Source organism: Aythya ferina, assembly GCF_964211825.1.
Source record: "Aythya ferina genome assembly, chromosome: 10".
Classification (NCBI taxonomy): Eukaryota; Metazoa; Chordata; class Aves; order Anseriformes; family Anatidae; genus Aythya; species Aythya ferina.
This window is the reverse complement of record NC_140306.1, coordinates 11,107,326-11,129,410: the sequence shown is the minus strand read 5'-3', so window position 1 is coordinate 11,129,410 and position 22,085 is coordinate 11,107,326. Positions and strand designations below refer to the sequence as shown.

Below are 22,085 nucleotides of genomic sequence, written 5' to 3'. Positions count from 1 at the left end.
CGTCACGTCCCTGTGCGGGGAATCGGGGTGGCGGTGCTGGTCCCGAGGATGTTGGGAAGGGCACAGCCCCCTCGCAGCACTCGTGTTCCTGGCACGGAGAGGTGCACGTGTGCTCCAGGCACGCCGGCTGTTTCCGCCTCTCCCAGCAGCGGATTCGGACCTTTGGGTTAACGGGATTTTGGTCTGTCTAGAAACCCTCGGTTTTGCTCCTTTGTTTTTTTTTTGGCAGCCCAGCCTGCTGGTTTGCCTGCGCTGTGTCCGATGCTTTGTCTGTTCTGTTAGACCTCTCTCTCCCTTCTCCATCCCTCTCCTTGTGGTTGAGGGGCAGCATCCTGGTGGTGATGCCCCGCACCTCCCGGCGTGTGTTGCCTCTCCAGTAACGGCCTCTGCCTCCCTCTGTCCCCTCCTGCAGTATTTCTACGAAGGGAACGACATCAGCGACCTGCCGGTCAACTTGTCCGTGGTCTGGAACGGGAACTTCGTCATCGACAACCCCCAGAACATCCAAGGTGAGTGAGGGATGGGACCGGGGTGGGAAAACAGCCCCGTGCGCCCCTGGCCCCCATCCCACCTGGCTCCGTGCACCGCCGAGGCACCGATGCCTGCAGCCACATCCCCCAGCGGGTGCCCTTCTCCCCGTGCCCCCATTTTGGGGCTGGGGGGGCCGTGCTGACCTCGGTGCCCTTCCTGCCGTTGCAGCCCACCTGTACAAGTGCTCGGCCCTGCGGGAGAGCTGCGGGCTGTGCCTCAAGGCCGACCCACGCTTCGAGTGCGGCTGGTGCGTGTCGGAGAAGCGCTGCTCGCTGCGGCAGCACTGCCTGGCCCCCGAGAGCAGCTGGATGCACGCCAGCAGCGGCAACAGCCGCTGCACCGACCCCAAGATCACCAAGGTACGCGGGGACGGGACGGGAGCGGGGACGGAGCTCTCTGCTGGCACGCCGGAGCAGCCAGATCTGCTCGGGGGTTGGCTTTGGGGCCATCCCCGAGGTTCCCCTTGTTCCTTCTGCGCGTGGATGGAGGATCTGGGGAAAATTGTGGATCTGGGCTGCTCCTCCCCTTGTCGCTGGGGCTGGCAGTTCATCATCTCCCTTCTCTGGCAGCTTTTACGGCCCTTGTTCAGTCAGATTGCAAACGTTAATGTTCACATGTCTGTAGGGCCGGGCTCCAGGCGCTTTAGGAGGGCTCGGTGCGTAATTCCACGTGCTGCTTTCTGCTTACCCACGGCTCGCGGGGCAGGCAGGCACTGCCGGTGTTAATTACTGCAGGCTTAGCACCGTATCTGATCTGTTTGGGTTTCTGTGTCTTATCTGATGGAAGCTGGAAACGAGAAGGGGCTGCCCGCGGGTCCCTTCCTTTTGGGAACGGGGCTGGATCCCAGCGCCTGCATCGAGCCCAGGGCAGCCTGGTCCCGGCTGGGGTTAACGGGGCTTCTGGAAATCACCTCGGGGGCTGCTTGCTGCTGCTGCCATCCTGCTGATGGGGCTTGCTGTGACAGCTCCAGCCCCGAGGTGTCCCGGGGCACCCCAGAAGGTGGCCGGGGCTGTGAGCTGTGAGCGTCCTCACACACCCTGCAGCTTCCAAGCAGTGGCTGGCCTCAGCAGTGGGCTCTCCAGCCCTGCATCGTTACCCAGGTTTGCACTAATTGCAGATGGGGCATAAACGGGGCTGTTAGCAGGTGGGCTTGATCTTGGTGCCGCTCCAGGCTGTGTCTTGGGGCCGATGTGAGTCGGTGGCCGGTGCAGATGCGTGCGGCTGTTGGCGTGGTGCTCCCCCAGCAGCCTCCTCCTGCTGCTGCTGCTCATTTCCACAGCCCTGTCCTGGTTGTGGGTAGGGAGCAGCAGGGCCAGGACGGGGTGTGAGGAAATGGGAGTCCTACAGAGGCTTTGGAAGGACCTGGAGCCTGTCTGCAGCCCAGTGAGCAGGGGAGCAGCTGTGCTCACAGCTGGTGGAGCTGGGCTGGGAGACGACCGCAATTCTTCATCCGTGGTCTCTCTCATCGCTCGGTGGGAGGACGAGCAGCCCTGCAAACCTGCCTGGTGCTGGCTGTGACCCGCAGGGTGATGTCCCTTCCCAAGGCCATCCGTGTCCCCGGTTCCCCCTGTCCATGCTCAAGCTGGGAGTGAGCAACTCGTGCCCGCTGGAGCCATTTACCTGTTGGTTTAAAAGGACCCTGTGAAACCAATTAGCAGCAGAGCGGTGCTGTTTGTGGGGCTGGGGGCTCGGAGCTGGAGATGGGGACTCGGGGCAGGCTCTGCCCTCCTTGCCAGCGCCCCGCTCCCAGGCGGCTTGTTTAGCTGTGACCTTCCTGTGCTGCGCAGCCAAGGGGTCATCCCTTTCCCGGGCTCGTTTCTCCCCAAACGCGTGGCCCTTGTCAGGTTTGCCGCGGAGAAAGAGGAATCTAACACGCCGGAGCAGCTTTTAACACTCGTTTAGGAATACCAAACAAACAGCCGCTCCTCGCCAGCTGCCCCGGCGGAGGAGGAAGAGTGAATCTGATCGCTGGCTGCAGCTGCTGTGCCGAGCCCTGAGCCTGGGCTTTCATGGGGGCTCTGCTGGCTTCAGGCAAACCACAGCGCCCCAAAGCCCAGGAGGGTTTTGCCTCTGTGTAAAATGGGAGATGTGGGTGCCTCGGGTTTGCTGCACGCCCCAGGGTGCTGCTGCCAGCTCCGCCACTGCCCTGGGACTCGTCCCCGCGCTGGGCTTGGTGCAGAGCAGCTTTGGGCTGTGCTGAAGGTGAGGAGCCTGGTGCAAGCCTGGAGGCGTTGGTGGTTAACCCCAGAAGTGATCACTGCAGCTGAGCCCTGCAGAAGTGACCCCTGGCTCCATGCTGCCCTTCGGGGCAGGGGATGCGGATGACGGCCGCTGCCGCACGCTTCCCTCCCTCTGCTCATCCTCCTTCCCTCGCCGTGGGCTGTGTGTGAGGAGCAGGAGCATCCAGCTGGCACTGGCCCCGGGCTTGCAGCTGCCCGGAGCTGCCAGGAATGCAGCGAGCTGGTGCCTGCTCGCTTGTCGCGTGAGCGCAGCCGTAGGGTGAGGCTGGCCAGGTGCCGGCCTGAGCGCAAGCGGAGAGATTTCCCCGTGCTCAAGGAGACCTCTGCTCATGCAGTCCTCCAGCTCTGCCAGAGAAGGCATCACCTCCCTCCAAAGGGTCCCTTCTCCTCGATCCAAATGCACGTTCCTCCTGGACCAACCCAGCCTGCATTCCTCTCTTCCTTGTCTCCTTGCTTGCAGCTGCTTTTCCCCTGCTCCCTCCATCTCCGTGCCACCAGCCCCATCTCCTGTCCCAGCCCGGGCACACGCAGCCCTGCCATTAATTCTGCTTAGCGCTGCAGGTGTGTGCTGGGCCCCGGGGCCAGCGAGCGCTGGTGTAAAATCGCCCATAATTGCCTTGTTGGAGGCAGCAGTGGGCTCGTGCCTCTCTGTTCATCCGTCATCCCGCTGCCTGTTGTCAGGCCACACCTGTCCGCTTTATTGGGAATCATCCTGGTAAATGAGGCGCGGCGCGGGGCGGAGGCTCTCCAGCAGCCAGCCAGCCTTGGCACGGGGTTTGCTGGCAGAGAGAAGCCCGACGGGGGCGAGCAGGACCTGGGTTCCCCCTTCTGCCCCCCGCCTGCTGCGTGGTGAGGGAGGAGAGGGCTTCCTGCAGGCTCTGCCGCTCCAGGAGGGACGTGGTGGGGATGGTTTCTGCTTTGGGGACATCTTGGGACCTTCATCCCCTTGTGTAAGAGACCTGCCTGAAGGCAAAGCCACGTGTCTGCGCTGTTTGGCTTGGTTGGAGACATGTTGGAGCTACCACGTTACCTTCCTGTCCCTGTCCTTGTCACCCGTGGGGTGGCTCCATCTTCAGCAGGGTGTCCAGGTCCTAGCCCACTGCATCTGGCACCTCCTGCCTTGTTCCTTGGTGGCTGTGTGAACACGGCTGTCATTTGGGAAGTCTCTCCTGCAGATGCTGTGGTGTTTAGCACCGCTCATCTGCTCCTCGCTGCACGTCCTGGTGCCCTGTGGCCGTAGCCGGTGGCACCTGCCGGCTCCGGTCCCTCGGCTGACGTGCTGTGCTGTCCCCTAGCTGTCACCTGAGACGGGCCCCAGGCAAGGAGGGACCCGCCTGACCATCACCGGAGAGAACCTGGGCCTCAAGTTTGAAGACGTGCGCTGGGGAGTCCGAGTGGGCAAAGTGATGTGCATCCCCATCGAGAGCGAGTACATCAGCGCCGAGCAGTAAGTGCCCAACGAGGGCTGGGCGCGCTCCGCGTCACCTTGGTGCATGGGGACGGGGGTGTTGGGGCTCAAATGCTGCCCGTGCCCACAGAAAACGTGGCACTGCCAGAGGGACAAGGACCTGCTGGGCACGGTTGCTCTGGGCCATGGCGAGGAGCCTGAAGATGCTGGGGAAGCTCTCCTGGGGGCTGGCAGTAACCGACAGCCACCGCTGTGTTTTTTTAGTGACCCCGTTGGCATCTGGGACCTTTGCATGGTGCCAGAGCAGTCCTGGTTTTGAGGCTGGTCTTCTCCTACAGCACACAGGGAGTGTTTCAGTGCCAGGGCACTGGAGGTTTCTTCCCCGTGTCTTTTAGGATCGTGTGTGAAATCGGAGACGCCAGCCCGAGCAAGGTCCACGACGCGCGGGTGGAGGTGTGCATCCAGGACTGCTCCCCCAGCTACCGCGCCACCTCGCCCAAGAGCTTCACCTTCGTGGTAAGGGCTGGCGGTGTCCCCCCCTGCTGGGGACAGGGCTGGCACCGTGTGGGGGGCTGCTATGGGATGGGAGCGATGCTGGGTGTGTGGGGGCTGGCTCTGAGCAGAAAACTGGCCCCAGTTCCCCTGGGGATGCTCTGGGCAGGAGTTGGGCCGTGCTGGTTGCGTTTCTCCACGGCTGTCCCTGCAGTCCTGCTGCCACCATCCTCCCCTGACACCATGCCCCATCACTGTCCCATGGGTCCCTCTCCTTTGTGGCAAGCTGCATCCCTGTCCGCTGCTTGGGGTTGCTTTGAGAGTGGGGTTTTGGACCCAGCCCTTGAGCCCCTGGGGCTGTTCCTTTCCCTCGGCAGACGCCCACCTTCTCCCGAGTGATCCCTGCCCGGGGCCCTCTCTCCGGTGGCACCTGGATCGCCATCGAAGGAAACCACCTGAACGCTGGCAGCAACGTCACCGTCACCATCGGGGGACGGCCCTGTGCCTTTTCATGGTGAGGGGGCACGCAGGGTGGAGGGGAACAGGAGATGGGAGCTTCGGAGGCGGTCGGACCCCCAAATAACGCAGCCACATCCCGCGGGCGCCTGGAGGAGCCTCTTCCTCCGAAACCTCTTTGTGTCAGAGGCTCCAGGAAGAGCCCAAAGAACAGGGATTTTTCTCTAAAAGCACAAAGCCCTGAGGCATGAAGTGGATAATTTTTAGATTAGGGATGATAATGGAGCGGCTCTTTAAATATTTTCCTGCGGTAATTACTGGTTATCAGCCCTAATCGCTGCTGTTTGCAGCAGCCGCGCAATGGGAACACTCAGGAGCTGCTCAGCCTTTCCCGGCTGCCTTTTGTTTCATTTCTTGAGTTTCTTTTTCTCTCCTCCCTCCTTTCCCCTTCCGACACTTTCACGAGGGAGGGGGGGCTGGCGTGAGGGCATGAGGTGGGGCCTGGGCACCCCTGGGTGCCGTCGCCTCCCCCATTCCCCGTGCCCAACTCTTGCCACGTTTCTGCCCCAGGAGAAGCGCCCGTGAGATCCGCTGCAGGACGCCCCCCGGGCAAAGCCCCGGCGGGTCCCCCATCCTCATCAACATCAACCGGGCAGAGCTGAGCAACCCGGAGGTGAAATACAACTACACCGAGGACCCCACTATCCAAAAAATTGATCCCGAGTGGAGCATCAACAGGTGAGAGGTGCCCGCGGGGAGCCTGCAGGCAGGCGGTGGGATGCGGGGAGGGCTCCGCTCTGCACGGATCCCTACTCCTGTCGGGTGTTTCTCGGTGCTGCCACGATATCCACCTGGCCGTGCTCCAGAGATGTGGTGAGAGGAGTGCGAGGAATGGCTTGGCACCGGGTGCCTGCGAGCTTCTGGCCCGCAGCGCTCAGCCTGGCAGGGGGCAAGAGCGGAGAGCGCTTCGGATCTGCTTAATTTCAGCTTGACATTTGGCGGCAGCGAATAAAATTAAAGTATTTCCCATCGGGGGCTTTTTGAAATGTTTACATATTTTTCTAAAAGGTTTGAATTGGCTGGAGAGGAGGCAAAGGAATCCATTAAGTGCTTGCGCCGAGGGAAAGCTTCCCCAGGGTGCTGATGAGGCACGAGCTCCCCAGGGGCATGGCCGAGCTCTGCGGGACTTGCGGGGCTTTTAATTCCCAGTGGCGGAGAAAACCCCGCAGGGATCAGCCTGCCCTGGCACCCTCTCCCTGGCACCATGGAGGAAGGGGGTGGCGGAGAGGACCTCTTGCTAGTGACACTTCCCAGTCGGAGATGCCTGGGTTTCTTTACTGGAAACTGCATTCAGACTGTGACATAAAGACACAGGGTGGGATATTAGTGGTATTGAGCAGGTTTTTCTATCTCTGCTTGTCCCCTGGGTCAGCTGAGTTGATTTGGTGCTGGTAAATGGCAGATCCTGCTGGCCACGGTGGCATCTGGGTGGGATAACAGGTCCCTGGAGGGGGATAACAGGTCCCTGGAGGTAGCGCAGTGCAGGCAGGATGCAGGAGATGGACATTTGGCTGCTGAGGGTGGGTGTTTCTCTCCCAGAAGCGGGGCCCCAGGGTCACGGCTGCTTCTCCTAACCCGTTGTCTCTGTCTCTAGTGGTGGGACGCTGCTGACTGTGACTGGCACCAACCTGGCTACCATCAAGGAGCCCAAGATCCGGGCCAAGTACTGCAGCTCTGAAAGGGAGAACGTGAGTGGTGCTGGCTGACGGGGCGGGCAGGGCACGAGGACGAGGGATGCCATCTCTCTGCAGCACGTGGCATGAAGCACATCCCCTCCTCTCACGTGTGATGCCATGGAAGGGATGGTGTCCAGGGGCTGCACCCACAAGAGGCACAGCGATATCTCTTCAGGGCCACAGGGGCACTGCCAGGGTGGGATATTAACACGCAAGAATGGTGGGAGGTTTGTGGGATGTCTGCAGGACAAAGAGCCCATCCCCAGCTAGCTCCCACCCACCACCCATCACACATTGGTTGCAAATGCCCCTCCCTGCCCCTGAGATGCAGCTGCTGGGGTGGCACGTGGCCCTGTCGACAATATGGCACAGGGAAGGAGAACCCAAATCGCTCCTGTTGCCAGAGGGAAGGCAGAGCCAGTGATTGCAGATTTCTGTGGGGTCAGATCCTGACCTCGCTGCCAGGATCATGTCTGATCTGGGTCTGTGCCTCCTGCAGAACTGCACGGTGTATAACGACACCACCATGGTGTGCTACGCGCCCTCCATCGACAACCCCGAGCGGAGCCCTCCAGAGGTGGGCGACCGCCCGGATGAGATCGGCTTCATCATGGATAACGTCCAGGCCCTGCTGATCGTCAACACCACCAACTTCGTCTACTACCCGGACCCTGTCTTCGAACCACTCAGCCCCACGGGGATGCTGGAGCTGAAGCCCAGCTCTCCCCTCATCCTCAAGGTAAGGCAGCGGGCACCTGGGGCGTGTACCCCCACCTAGGGGGCTCTTGTCTCTCCTGGGGCAAAATCTTTTGCTAGAAGGACACAAATTGGCTCTGTGACGAGGCTTTGGAGCATTCCCCATTGCATGAGAGCTGACTGTGTCCTCCTTCGTTCCCTCAAAGGGCAGGAACCTGCTCCCTCCGGGTGCTGGGAACTCCCGCTTGAACTACACGGTGCTGATCGGGGACACTCCCTGCACCCTGACCGTGTCCGAGACCCAGCTCCTCTGCGAGTCGCCCAACCTCACGGGCCAGCACAAAGTCACGGTAAGCAGGATCCATCCCGGGCACTGGGCGGGAGGTGGGGAGGAGAAAACAAAAGGTTTCGCTCTGGGGATGCGGCCGTGGCTGGAAAACTGCAGGCATTTGGGGCACTGCTGCCTTTTATCTCATGGCCCTGGCTGGGTGTCCCTATGTGTCTGTATCCCAGCACTGCCCACGCTGGGTGCTCATCCTCAGGTGAGGCAGGACGCTCAGTGTGCCTGGATGCAGCCCTCGGGAGCCTTGATCCTGCTCCCCAGGCATGGCTTTCCCTCCCCAACTGCGTGTTTGATAGGACCAAATACTTTGTCCTCTCCCTGCCACGCTCAGCCAGGAATCCTGCGCCCCTGCTGGCCCTGCCAACATCCCCCCTTCCCTGCTGGGTGCCAAGGCACAGCCGGTGCCATGCAGGGGGGGTTCCCACCCCTTCCCCAGTCCCTACCCGTGCTGTAAGGGGACTCGGTGCGTGTCAGGTTGTCGCACAGCAGTGCTGGCGCTCCAGCTCCGCGCGGCCTCTGCCTGCTTGAAAGGGACCCGGTGCCGTCCCCCCAGGCTCCCCATCCGTCAGGGAACTCGCTTCACATCCCATCTGTTCTCCTAACGCTGGCTGAATGAGACATCAAACTCCCTGCCTGTTCCGTGCGTGCGGCGACAGCGCGGCAGTGTGCGTCCTGCATCCCATTGCAGCGCGCCGTGCTGCTCCAAGCTGCCGTGTGCCCCGTGCCCCATAAGGTTTAGGGGGATTTTCCTCATTTTCCCACATCCCCCTGGCTCCTCGTGGCTCCCAAGGCAGCAGGCACGGCAGGAGGGCACGTGCACCCTTGACTCGGGGCCCTTTTCTTTTTCCCCGTGGCACAGATTAAGGCCGGGGGGTTCGAGTTCTCCCCGGGGACGCTGCAGATCTACTCGGACAGCCTGCTCACCCTGCCCGCCATCATCGGCATCGGCGGCGGGGGCGGCCTGCTGCTCCTCATCATCATCATCGTCCTCATCGCCTACAAGCGCAAGTCCCGCGACGCCGACCGCACCCTGAAGCGCCTCCAGCTGCAGATGGACAACCTGGAGTCCCGGGTGGCCCTCGAGTGCAAAGAGGGTGAGCGGTCCCGGTCCTAAGCGCTGCTGGGTTTTGTCTGGGTCAGGGGGCAGTGGTCAGCACCGTGAGGGGCTGTTGTCCCTTACCAGCCTCGGTTAGCGGGGCCAGAATCTGTCTCCATCCTCCTCCTCTGTCCTTGCACCCTGTGGGTTCTCCTGCTCCCACCTGGACTCGTCTGGGGTGGAATTTGGGGATTTTTCCAGTTCAGGAGTTCCCCTTTTCCCTCATTTCTCGCATTCGCCTCCAAACACGAGAAAAGGGGAGCAGGGAAGGTAGCGGGGGCTGCCCGTGAGCAGGCAATTGGTCTCTCATTACGTGACAGACGGATGCTGAGAAATTGGACAGAATTCCCTGTATGATCCTGCTGATAAAACCTAATTGCCCATTATCCCCCTGAGCTGGCTCCCCAGGCCCCGACCTTGCCAACCGCAGCTCCAACCAGCCCGGAGGCTGCCGATGGAGCAGGCACCTAAAACAAGATGATAAAAAAAAAAAAGGGGAAGAAAGAAAGAAAAACCGTTTGCTTCCCCAAATCCCCGTCCCCAAACAGGCGTGCGGATGGCGGTGGTGACAGGGAGAGGGGAGGGAGCTGGTGGAGGGGCTGGTGTCTTGTCTTCCACAGCTGGCAGATAAAAGGATCTGCTTTTAATTAAAAGGCACAATCTCTTCCCTGCCTTTTCTCTTTTCTAGTCCCACTAGTTACAGATAAGATAGCACGCCTTTCAAGCTGACGGTTTGTTTTTTCTCATCAGGCTGACGAGCCTGCAGTCCTGTGCTGTGCTTTCAGCTCCCTTTAAAGTGCCATTAATTTGATTTTTCTGAGGGTTTTCTCCCCCCACCCCCAGCTCCCCCCTCCACCTTCCCCCGGTGCATCTCCCGGCCTCCTCTCTGTCAGCTTTTCCCTGTAGGTGCAATTAAAGGTTCAGGACCCCCCCCCCCGCTGCTTTCCCCTGGGAATCGGAGCTGGCTCTGCTCGGCTCGGGAGGTGCTGGGGTGGGTGTGTTCAGCTCTTCTCTCCAGTAGTATTTAGGTCAAAACAAAATGAGGACATTCTTGTGGTTTCGCCTAACGTTTCCCCCAGAAGCTCTGGCTTTCCTCAAGCCCGGGCTGCCCGCAGGATCCCAGGGAGCGAGCGAGTGCTGAGCAAGGGGGATTGGAGCCCCTTGGGGGGCCCGGTGGTCCTGATCTCAGCTCTACCACTTGATTTATTCTGGGGAGAGCATCCCCTCTGTCTCCAGCTCGGTTTCTCTTTCTCCGCCTGTAAATGGGGGCAGATTTAATAGCCTTGCCCAAGGAGGGGGATGCGGATCTGACTCGAGCCACCTTGAGACCCATCTGTCGGGTGCCGGGGGTGTAGCAGAGGCTGGGTGGCAAAGCCGTGTGCTGGGGCTCGGGGCCGCCTTGCTCAATTCTCCTTTTTCCCCTCCAGCTTTTGCCGAGCTGCAGACTGACATCAACGAGCTGACAAACGACCTGGACGGGGCCGGCATCCCCTTCCTGGATTACCGCACGTACGCCATGCGGGTTCTCTTCCCCGGGATTGAAGACCACCCCGTGCTGAAGGAGATGGAGGTGGGGTGCCGTGCGTCTGTCTGTCTGTCTCTGCGCTGGTTCGTGCTGGGGGACATGCCCATAATATCCAATATCCTGGTTCCATAGATAACCTTTGCCAGAAACAGGGATTGAGCCCACCCCGATGCAATGGAGTGGACAAGCAGCAAAGAGCAGGGAGAATGATGCATTTTGGGGTTGTGGGGTAGGAATACAAAAGGAAGGCAATTGCTGCTGCTTCTGTGCTCGCAAGGGTGGTGGTTGCTCCTTAGGATGGGCAGAGGAAACTTTGTGGATCAAGTATTGGGGCCATACATCCAAAACCACCACGTGTGGGTGGTGGAGACCCACGTCCCCTTGTGTTCAGGGCTGTGCAAACCCTGTACCAACTCGTGCTTCCCACTGACCCGGTCCCTGCAGCTCATCCACTGGTGCTGGAGCCCCGTGATAAAGCCTGAGGCTCCTGCTGGTGTGGTCACGGTGGAGCTGGAGGGCCACCCGATGGGCTTCGCCACTGCCCCAGCCCCACACGGCGAAGAACATCTCGCCACGTGGCAGCCACCGTGAGCACAGCCCGGCCGCTGAGTGGTTACTGCGCTCCCTGACATTAATATCAATATTTATTTTAATATCATTGCTGCTGTCATTTTCTACGGCACTTGCTTTATTCAGTTGGATTGGTTTGATGCCTGACTGGCCACTCTTTGCCAACAGACTTGTCCTACATCACCTGCTGCCCCAGCTCCGTTTCCCCATGCGGGGCCCTACCCAGGTGTCCTGCCTCCACACCCCAACCCAGCTCCCTCTCCTCTCCCCACGCCTGGTGAATTTGGGGCACAGCACCTGGTTCTCCTTCGCAGGGCTGCTGAGCCTGCTCCTGCTTGGAGAAACGAGGGGAGTTAAACCTTAGCTTTCCCTTCCCTGGCGAGGTAATTAATGCTGACGTGGGCTTTGCGAGGTATTTAGGAAAAGCAGCCGGCCCCGGTGCAGGATGCATGGTTACGATGCAACGCGCTCTTAGCACCTGCGAGTGCACGTGCTGGTGTTGTCAGCCAGCATGGCCACGGCCTGGGGAGCTGGCCCCGTGCCTGCTCCCTAATCCCAGCTCCGGAGGCGGCGGGGACCCTGCTTCCGTGGATTTCCCCCTGCAGCTCAGGTTTCCCAGCTGCTCGGAGCCATTGCGCCCGCGGGGGAGCAGCGAGTGTGAAAGCAGCCCTCCCTCGGGCACGGCCCTTCCTGTCCATGTGGAAGCCTGGTGCTCAGCTCTGCCCTGCTCTTGCTCTGAAGGTTTTTCCCTAAAGGGCCAGGGCGAGGTGGGGGCGGTGGTGCCGGGCTGTGCAGAGCCCCCGCAGCAGGCGCGTGGAGGGGGCGCCTCGGAGGGAGGGGGAGTAGAAACCTCTCCTGGCAGCGTCTGTCAGATGCTGCAATCCCTTCCAGAGGGGAGAGGGGTGGAAATGGTATCAAACCGGAGCTCTGGAAAGGAAATCGCAGGGGAGTAATTGTACATCAGCTGCTGGGGGGGCTGGGCAGGAGCTGCTCCACTCCCAGCTCCTAATTCAAAACATCCCACCGGAGAGCATCCAGGCTCAGCCTTGCTGGGGAGCAAGGGGTTAAAGTCACATAGGAGCCAAAAAAAAAAAAAAAAAAAGAGAGATTAAATAAAGCAACTACAGTTGTGCAAGCTTCATATAATTTAATCAGGTTTGCTTTTATTTGTCTCTTTACTCCGAGTGTAACATTAGCTGTTGCGAGTGCTGGGAGGGAGACGGCGCTTGCTCACGCACCCGCTAATCCACAGCCAAGTATTACACTGTCATTACCAGTTCCCTTTCTCTTTAGGTTTGTTGGGGGGAGGTTTGTTGCTTTGTGTGAATTTAAGCCTGATTAAATATTTAATTTGGTATTGTTCATTTATTTCTGCTAATGATCAGCAAGTTAAACACGGCAGCCCAGCCAGGCAGCGGGGCGGCGCGCGCATGTGCAGCGCTGGGCGCGGGCTGCGTGCGATGCTGGGCTTTGCTCGTCCCCTTGTCCTCTTCCCAAAGTCCCCGTCTGGTGGCTGCTGTTGGACGGGGCCCATTTCCCAGCTTGTTGAGCCCCAGCTGCTCCTCTCACGGAGATGCAGCCCTGATCGGATCTGGCGGTCGCTGCTCAGGGCACCGACGCTCCTCGTGCAGCCCTCAGCTGGCTGCTGGAGGGAGACAATCCCTCGCCCCGCTGGCTCTGAGCTGGCTTTTAGGGTCACTGCCCTGAGAGACACCAGTGGGGTCTTCCTGTGCCGAGGAAGCCTTTGTGTGTGTCTGCAGGGAGCCATTGGTGCTGCTGAACTTCAGGCACCCGCCTGGGTTAGCGGTGTCGTTGCACCGAGGTCCCTGCGTAGTCTGGAGGGAGAGGCTTGGGGAGAAGGTAAATTAAAGCACGTGTTCTTAGCGGGATATAAAGCCTCTGAGATGTGATAAAATAAGCCCAGCCATGTGCTTGCGCATAGGAAGAACCCCAAGTCTTGGGGTCACTCCCCTGTCCCCATTCTGGGATGCCCAGGGACAGGCATCCCCTCACCTGGGTGCTGAGGGACACGTGTCACCTGAGGGTTGTGTGACAAAAAGGCAAGGAAATGGGATTTATTTTATTTTTTTCCCTGTGGGAACATCAGCAGTTTGGAGGGGGAAGTCGCAGCCACGAGAAGCTTCGCTGAACCAAAGAGCAGTGATCCAAAGTTGTGATTGAAGTGAAATGATTTGATGTGTCAAAACCCTCTTCTTCATTTTGAGTTGATGTTTTGAAATGAAGAGCGTTGTTTTGTCTCCAAATATCGACATGAAATGAAATTTTTCACTTATTCTCCCAATCAGGAAGACAAGGGGAAAAAAAAATCATTAAAATTGACGTTTTACCGCAGCAAGGCTTTTATTCAGAGGAAACCATCTTTTCTAATGGGAAGATGTTGTGTGTAAAAATGCTCATTTCTGATGAGAAATATGGTCGGTGCTGACCAGAGCAGCGCTAACGAAGGCAGTGTGGAGATGAAAGCAACCCAGCCCAGTCCCTGCTGGGCACTGCAGAGCCAGGAACGGCCCGAGATGCAGCTTCAAACACTTTCAGAGCAAAGGGAATATTTCAGGCCGTGTCTGGAGAGGAGCAGACCCAGGTTTCTACTATTTGCTTGTATGTCTGAAACCCATCCACCTAAAACCAGGCGAGTTTGCTGTCTGCAGAGCTCTGTGCCGAGGCTTTCTGTGCTTTGTGGGTATTAGAAGGGGCAGGAACTCCGTCTGTGCGATACCCACGGCACGTGCTGCAGAGTTTTGGGTGGGACCTGACCTTCTCGTTGGATGAAATTGAAATTGTGATGGGTGCTTTTGGGGTCAAGGCGAGTTTATGTGAGCGAAGTGCATGTATGTGCGTGGGGAGAGTCTTTGTGTTTGTGTACCGATGCCCCAAGATGGTGCTCCCTTGACGCGCAGCCCACCTGCCATCCCATCGCCCTCCCTCTCGTGCCCATCTCCCAGCTTTGCTCTATCCTCGCAGGTCCAGGCGAACGTGGAGAAGTCCTTGACCCTCTTCGGGCAGCTGCTGAACAAGAAGCACTTTTTGCTGACCTTCATCCGCACCCTGGAGGCCCAGCGGAGCTTCTCCATGCGGGACCGCGGCAACGTGGCCTCCCTCATCATGACGGCGCTGCAGGGGGAGATGGAGTACGCGACGGGCGTGCTGAAGCAGCTCCTCTCCGACCTCATCGAGAAGAACCTGGAGAGTAAGAACCACCCCAAGCTGCTCTTGCGGAGGTGAGTTTCCATCCAAGAGCTGGGCGGTGGTGCCCAGGCAACTTCTGTGTGCGCGGGGACACGGGGTGGTGTCACTTAGGGGTGCCACCAGTGATGGCATTGGCGTTGGCTGTGCCTTGCTGTTGGCACTCCTCTTGGTGCCCCTGTGTGCTGGCAGCTGGCAGGAGTCCTCCCTTGCCTGCTGCCTCTCTGGGGCTTGCCCACCTCGCCAGGCTCCTGGGGGTTTTCGGGGGAAAGCCAAGTGGATTTTCTCAAGCCAAGAGTCTTGCCCAGGGCCAGGGGAGAGCGCGAGCAGGAGGCAGCGTGCCAAGCCCTGCTGTGAGTCTGCCTGGCCCATCAATATTTAATGATAGCTCTGAGCTCTCCTTCATCACGGGCTGATGAATATTGAAAGATACACCAAGTGTGGAACAAAAACAATTAATAAGCTCCACCAGCCCACCTCGAGGCCCTCCGTGCCAACCCTCCCTCTGCACGCTGTGCCGCGCCTCCCCATCTCCGCGTGAGCCCGCAGCAGAGATGGAGCAGAACCTGCGGACCTTCTCCCTCCAGCAGGGACAGCTGGGGGTTGGCATGTCACCAGAAGGGCTGGAGGAAACCAGAGCATCTTCCAGACATCAGCCAATGTTCATGGTGTGGCCAGGCTGGGCAGCTCGTTGGGCTGCGTGAGCCTGGCCATGGGGAGGTGCCTGGAGCAGGGGCAAGCTGGTCCCAGCTACATGCCACCTACCTTCCCGTGGCTGGTCTCTCTACTTCACTTCTCGCCTCCAAGTGAAATACAGGGAGCCTGTAATTTCTCCAAAGACCTCATAAAAAATGTGCCAGAGAAGGAGTGGTGCAGACGTGTGGCTGGCTGGGAGAGGTGGGTCACGAAGGTGCCACCCCGCATGTCCCCCGTCCCTGAGCGCGTCCTTGGGCTCTCTTCTTGCTGTCCCTCCCCAGCATCAGGCTTCACTGAAATATTTAAACTGCGTTTCCAACTTGTGGTTCACTCAGGGCATCTCGAAGCTGCTGCCATCGGAGCAAAGCTCCGGAAGGAAGTAAATCAATAAAATATAACTAAAAGGCAGCGCAGGGAGGCCAGCAGCTGCAGTACCTGCGTCGTGGGAGCAGCCTGGGGACAGAGCTCAGCCCCTGTTGGTACTGTCAGCCCCCAGTGATGGGATTTGGGGACCCCACTGCAAGGAGCTAAAGGAGACTTATACCTGGCCAATACCCTGCTTGTGCCTCCCAAAGTAAAATGTAAAGAGATTTTGCAGCCGTGACGCGGGGCAAGCAGCATTTGGGGCTGCGCCTCCTCTGTTTTTTTGATTAGCCCTGCTGTTGGGTGAGAGAATGTTCTTACTGCCCAGGGCAACTGGATTAACATCGATCTAACCAAGGAGAGCTGTTACTTCGTTATTTGGTTATTGGATAATCCCCCCGTTGCTGTGGCATCTGGCTTTGTCGCAGATGAAGGCAGCCATCGGCTGGAGCCCGGTCTGGGGCACTGCAGACGAGTGTTTGGGGCTGCTTGGTGAGGGACCCGCTCGGAGGGCTGGGGAGGAGGTCTGCTGGTAGCATCAGCCCAGCCCTTTCCTTGGCTTTCTCCCCACATCGCTTTCCTTGTCTCTTTTTTGCTCCCCTTGCTGGATTAATCTTCCCTGATGGGGCTCAGGCGGGCGTCCCTCCTGGAGCCTGAGGTCTTACCATCCCCTAATGCCTTAAGGAGGGCTGTGCTAATCCAGGGAGGGCAGAAAGGGCTAAACCCCATTAGCACAAGAGAAAGGCTTGGAGGGGACCATACGACCCCGAGTCAGCTTGAATAAACTCCAGGAAAGTGGATTTCCTACCCCAGCCATCTGGCCGTGGGTTCCTGCCCCAGCTCCCCTGCGTGGCACTGCCCCTGGGCAGCAGGACTCATCCTGGGGGGCTCCAGGGTTCAGGCTCCTCCTGATTTGTTTTTTTTTTGAGTCAACCTGCTCGCGTCTGATCCCTTGGGGTAAGAGGAAGGCGGCTTCATTTGCGAGGCTATTAGTATTGCTTGTGCTTTCAGGAGCATCTGCCTTGCCGAGTGGCTGATGCGATGATTAATGGGCGGATGGGCTGAGGAGCGTAGCCGGAGAGCTTGAGGAGGCTGCCTTGCCTTTTTACCTCAGAGGGAGCGAAAGTGACTTTAAAAATAATGGGCATGTTAAGGTGAATTTTAATCTCCTGGCAGCCAGGCCAGCCTGTGGTGCCGAGGCAGGCACGTTGAGCTGTGAGCGGGGTGGGGATGTTCCACAACAGGCGCAGGCACTCTCCTAAACCGTCCTTGCCACGGCACTTTGCAGCATGACATCCTGGGTTTGAACTGTGCCTTAGGAGACAAGGGTTTCTGAGGTTTTCTGAAGGCAGCTCTAGCTGCTTCTTCCACCAGCTGGGAAGCACGGCTCCATTTTTAAGCTCGTTTTGGAGCTGTTGGTTGCAGCATCATTCACTGCAAGCTCCTTCTGCATCACCACCCCGCTCTGAGGGGACACACAGGGACCTGGGGTTTCACAGAATGGTTTGGGTTGGAAGGGACCTTCGAGATCACCCAGTTCCAACCCCTTGCCGTGGGCAGGGACACCTCCCACCAGCCCAGGTTGCTCAAGTCCCCATCCAGCCTGGCCTTGAAACCTCCAGGGTTCGGGCATCCACAGCTTCTCTGGGCAACCTGTGCCAGTGCCTCACCACCCTGTAGTGAAGAATTCCCTCCTTATATCTAATCTAAACCTATCCTCTCGCAGTTTAAAACCACTACCCCTTGTCCTGCTATGTCTGCCCTTGTAAAAAGGCCCTCACCAGCCCCTTTTAGGAGCTGGGGGGTTCCTATAAGCTCTCCGTGGAGCTCATGGCTTCTGCTGGACTCGCTGCAATGGGTCCGTGTCCTTTTTGTGCTGGGGGCCCCAGAGCTGAAGGACTGCTCGGGGTGCTGCTGGGGGGCCCAGTAGCACTGGGCTGGTTTCAGAACAGCAGCAGCATTGAGTGCACTGCACTACAGGTCACAGCAGCAGCTCCTGGGGGGCAGAGGGGCTTCCAGCTGGATCTGACCCTTGGCAGTGCTGCAGGAGGTGCTCCTCTCATGGAACGTGAGGAGGTTTGGTGAGGCTTTACCCGTGTGTCTCATACAGCCCTCTGTCCCTGGAGGGAGCTGCCTGGTTCCAGTGGGACGTGGCAGCAGAAACAAACTTCATTTAAGCAGAAGGTACGAGGGAGAAGTAGGAGGCTGGTCGTCCCCTGGGCGAGACTCCTCGCGGGACAAGATCATCCGTGGCTCTCTGCAGCTCTGCAGATACGCTGGAGACTCGTTTGCTTCTCCCTCTTGGAGGGCTGCCGTGGCTCAGCCCGCCAGATGGGAGGCGTTTCACTGGAGCTTTGGCCGTCTGCTTGTACCCCTTTGCTTTGAGTCTCCTGCCTTTCTAGATGTGACCTTTGAAAACCAAAAATAATTCAGCCACAGGCTGAGGGTGAGGTGGCAGCGGGTAGGGTCGGAGACCTTTAATATCCTCTCCTGATGGTTTTGCTCTCTGCCTTTCCCTACAGAACGGAGTCGGTGGCAGAGAAGATGCTGACAAATTGGTTCACGTTTCTGCTGTACAAGTTCCTGAAGGTGAGTTTGGGAGGGATCGCTGACCCTGAACAGCGAAGGAGGTGGGATCCTGCCTTGTCACCCAGAGCCAGGGCTCCTTGGTTTGTGACCCCCTCCTGGGGCACCGATCGCTTCCCGGGCCCAGGTTTCCCATCCTGCATTTCTGAGCTGTGATTGCTGGTTCTGGGTTCCCTTTTGGGGAAATAGCTGAGATTGAGAAATGAAATGCAGACAGGGATTGCTTAATGCATACTGGCTTTGAGATCTTCATAAAAACAGCGCCTGGAGAAAAAATAAATCTGTAAGAACCCAGCTGAGCCTCGAATCCCTTATGAGCGGTTCCCATTCCTGCCTCCTTGCCTCTCCCTGTGCGGCTCAGGAGGACGAAGCCCCAGGAGCTGGTCCTACAGACACGGCTGTGCTCAGGGGATATTTCTGCACGTCTGAGCTGCAGCTTGATGTGCTGCGCTCCTCACGTAACACTGCTGCTTTTCCCTCCTCTGCCTTTTGAAACAGAGGCTCCTTGCTAGGGGGACGCTTTCTCCCAGCAGCTCCGCTTCTGCTCTTGCTTCCCCTCCGAAAGGTGCCCCTTGGGGACTTGACACCCTGTGGGTCCCACTGGGGGACAGCAGCTCTCCCCACCGTGTTTGTATGAACAAATTAAAGACATTTTCCCCGCCAGGACTGCTGCTTTTACCCGCTAGGGCTGCACCAAGAGCTGTGCGGGTTATATGGCCGTACCTGCAGGGGCACGTCCTGCTGGGGCTGCTGCGGTCCCACTGCCGGCGTGTCGATCAGTGGGGCTGTTTTCTGGGATCCTGCCTGGCATCAGCTCAGCCAGGCTGGGTGGCACACAGCCGTTTTTTGTGGGATTTCATCCCTCATTAAGATAAAGAGGGTTTGAACCATTTCCAGCCAAGAGATGAGAGCGAACAGGAGTCTGTGCAGAACTCAAGTGATCGTCAACGAGAGGTGATTTATAATATCACTTACATGCGCTTGGCTTTTCGCCTCCGTGGAGGGATAGCCTGTATCTATAAAAATCTAGCTGTAGCATGCAGCGGAGATTGCTTTCCAGGGGTGGGAGAGGAGAAAAGCTGAGCTGTTTGCAGGGAGATGTCAAACTTCCCACGGCCTCTTCGTGCTGCAGTTTTGCTGGGTTGTGCCCCCCCGTCCTTTGCTGTGGCAGTGCCAGGTGGGACCAGGTTGGAAGGGGTGGGCAGGTTGGACCTTGCAGCTCCTTCCCAGGGCACAAATGGGCACAAAAGGGGTCAGATCCCCCCTTGAAGGTCAGATCCTAATTGAAGGATCAGGATACTTCAAGTAGGCATGATTATTCTTCAGCCCAGCAAAGCAGAGCACGCATCCTTCCAACACCCAAGGTGGCATTTGGGGACATTCAGGTTTGGTGTGTGTGTTTGGACACCCTTGTCCTGTCCCTGGCTGAACTGGGCAGCTCACAGGGGCATGGCCACCTCCTTCAGAAGCTCCTTTGGACCAATTTGTTTGCCACCACTGTCCCATGTCTGTCCCAGCACAGCCCAGTCCTTCTTCGGAGACGCCACCGTGCGCTTTGCTGGTGCTGGGTAAGCCTGAGGATACGGAGTAGCAGGAAGAGAGGGATGTGAGGATGAGGTCAGGACAATGCCTTTTTCTAAAGCCTCTGGGTAAGACATGGTGATGGCAGAAGATATCGCAGCGGGAGAGCGCAATCTGATCTAGGTGCACTGTAACAGGAGGGATTTATGCACAGGGCTTGGATAAGCACACTGGCTGTGAGATTTGTCGTGCTGGGGAAGCGGTGGAAACTTAAATGCTTGGGTCACTCACATTAGAGGGGAAGAGGGCTGAGGATGCATCCATGGCCCCTCCTGTATCAGCCCCACCGAAGGAGACCCGCGGGGCCTTTCCTGCCTGTCTCCCGGCAGCGAGGATCACAGGTGGCACGGGAAGCAGGAGAAACCCGCCGAGTAGATGGAGAGGTATCACAGCAGACAGTTTGCCAGCAGGAAAACATATGCCTTGCACCAAGCCGCGGTAATTGTGCATGTAAATGAGGCAGGCGGATGTGTGCCCAGCTGCCAGGGCTGCTCTCAGCAAAGCTGCCTGGAGCGGGGCTGGGTGCACGGCCGTGCTGTGGGACAAGAGATGGGGACGGGGATGGGGACAGGCACGGGACAGCCTCCTCCTGCCCCCGGGGTCAGGGGTGAGATGGCAGAGTTTGGAGTCAGCCAGGGCTGGCGCTTTCCCGGGGCCCTGCGGTAGCATTTATCAGAGTCTTAATGAGACACCCCGGGGAAAGGGAGAGGGATAAATTGAGACAAGCACTGAAAAATGCGTGATATTAGGTGCCTGATGAGCTAAATCTAGTCCATAAAAGAGTCTGAGCCTTAGCTGGCTTGCCTCAGCCTGCACCCCACGTACCGACACGTGTGTGGATGTGCCGTTCGCGGGCTGTTTGCTCAGCTTGCAGGGAGAGCATCCCTCATCCCTCAGCCTGTCCTTCTCTGTCCCCCGGCTGTGACCGAGCTGTGCTGGGGCTGGCAGAGCACGGACACAGCCCCGTCCTCCAGCAGCCTGCGGGGTGACCTGTCCCCATGGAGCCATCCCTCTCACCCCTTGGACATCATCACAGGGGACCTGCCTGGTGCCTGGCTCCATAGGCCACGTTCATTTTGGTGGTTTCTGTCAGGGACAAGCCCTGAATGATCCTCACCTCCCGTAGAGAAGCAACTTAACCCATCCCCAGGACTGCTCCATCCCCCTGGGGTGGCCATAGGGCCAGCACTAGCCCATGAATCCAAAAAGAGGTCAATTCCCCGCCAGCCAGGCTGGTGTCTGAACAGCAGAGGAGGTGATGCCATGATGCCAGGACCACAGCCGGGTGCCAGCTGCAGCAGGGCTGGAGCAACAGCCGTGGTCCAGACCTTGCCTCCTGCCCTGACATCTGTCCCTGCCCGGGCACTCACATGGAGCCTCCTTTGTGGCTTTATCCTTCCCTGGTGGTACTTGGTTCCAAAGGGGAGCTGTCAGGCTGTGCTGCGATGTGCAGGATGGTTTTCGGGGACAGCCGTGGGTCCCTTTAGACAGCGGGCTGGGGGCTTCCCTCCTGCAGAGGGGAAATCCGGGGCTGAGGACGGAGCAGGCACAGGCGCCGTGGCCACAAACACCGCTCCATCCACGTCAGCCTGGAGGTTTTACAAGAAATTTCTATAAGCAGTGGGCAGAAGCACTTCTGGGCTTCCTCCTGCCAGAGGGCTCGGCTCAGGGTGCCGTGGGACCACCGTGAGGCTCCCAATTTTTCGGCCAGGCTGGCGCGCTCGCCTCCCGAGGCAGCCATTAGCACGCAGCGTAGCACCCACCTCGGGTCTCTCACTTTTCCGCGCTGACTTAATGAAGCCAAGTTTGCAAATGAAACATAATTTCAAAGACAGGCGTGTTGTCGGAAGGTCTGGGGATGATGTATGCCTGTTCCTGCTCGTTAGCAGCTGTCTCTTTAATTACCGCAGATGCTAACGAGATGCTAACAGCATATGGTGACAGGGAGAGCAGCCGCACTTTGCACCAAAGTACAATTTATTTGCGAGGCGGCCGGGAGGGAGGGGCAAGGGCTGGGGGGGTAAAATCTGTTGGGATTTTTCTCGGTCCCCTCCGCTCCCATCCTACCCCGTTTTCCCCTTTAGGGCTGATGTCTGCATCTGGAAGGGCACGTTGGGATGCCTTGGGTGGTAAAGGGGTGTCCTCTTCCAAGCGCCCTTCACCAGCTCGTGGCTCCAGGCTGGTTGGTGCCTCCAACCTTGGCACGTCCTGGGTTGCCACAGTTTTAATATCCGGCATCTTTGGGAGAAGTCCTTGATTCAGTTTTCTTCTCCCTCCTGCTTGGGAGATGTGGCTGCTGTGGCTGCTGGCTCTGACAGTGGGGTTTGGCAGTGGGGACGTGTGGGTGGCAAATGGCTTCACTGCAGGAAACACCATCGGTTTGGGGGGTCAGGGCAGGACTGTCACCGAGCTGGTCTCTTGCTTTCCCTGCCCTTTGGACACGGCTGGCTGTGCTCAGCCATCTCACGGAGAAACCTCTCGACCTTCTCTCACGTGAGTCTGTCCTCCTGGCAGATGCCAGGACTGCTACCAGGGGAGAGCCCCCAGGCTGTCCTTCTGCAG

The 22,085-nt window shown here is 58.6% G+C and overlaps 1 protein-coding gene across 3 annotated transcripts in view; it reads left to right on the top strand.

Annotated features, from left to right (window-relative positions):
• PLXNA1 (plexin A1) overlaps positions 1 to 22,085 on the top strand; it is a 105,270-nt gene that overhangs the window by 65,988 nt on the left and 17,197 nt on the right. For all 3 annotated transcript variants that reach the window (XM_084531520.1, XM_084531518.1, XM_084531519.1), the window contains exons 11-23: positions 413 to 509; positions 700 to 890; positions 4,067 to 4,218; positions 4,575 to 4,695; positions 5,049 to 5,185; positions 5,698 to 5,865; positions 6,782 to 6,875; positions 7,363 to 7,602; positions 7,766 to 7,909; positions 8,762 to 8,996; positions 10,426 to 10,568; positions 14,076 to 14,332; positions 17,879 to 17,945. In XM_084531520.1, the coding sequence (XP_084387646.1) occupies positions 413 to 509; positions 700 to 890; positions 4,067 to 4,218; positions 4,575 to 4,695; positions 5,049 to 5,185; positions 5,698 to 5,865; positions 6,782 to 6,875; positions 7,363 to 7,602; positions 7,766 to 7,909; positions 8,762 to 8,996; positions 10,426 to 10,568; positions 14,076 to 14,332; positions 17,879 to 17,945 (2,046 nt within the window). The remainder of the gene's footprint in view (positions 1 to 412; positions 510 to 699; positions 891 to 4,066; positions 4,219 to 4,574; positions 4,696 to 5,048; positions 5,186 to 5,697; positions 5,866 to 6,781; positions 6,876 to 7,362; positions 7,603 to 7,765; positions 7,910 to 8,761; positions 8,997 to 10,425; positions 10,569 to 14,075; positions 14,333 to 17,878; positions 17,946 to 22,085) is intronic.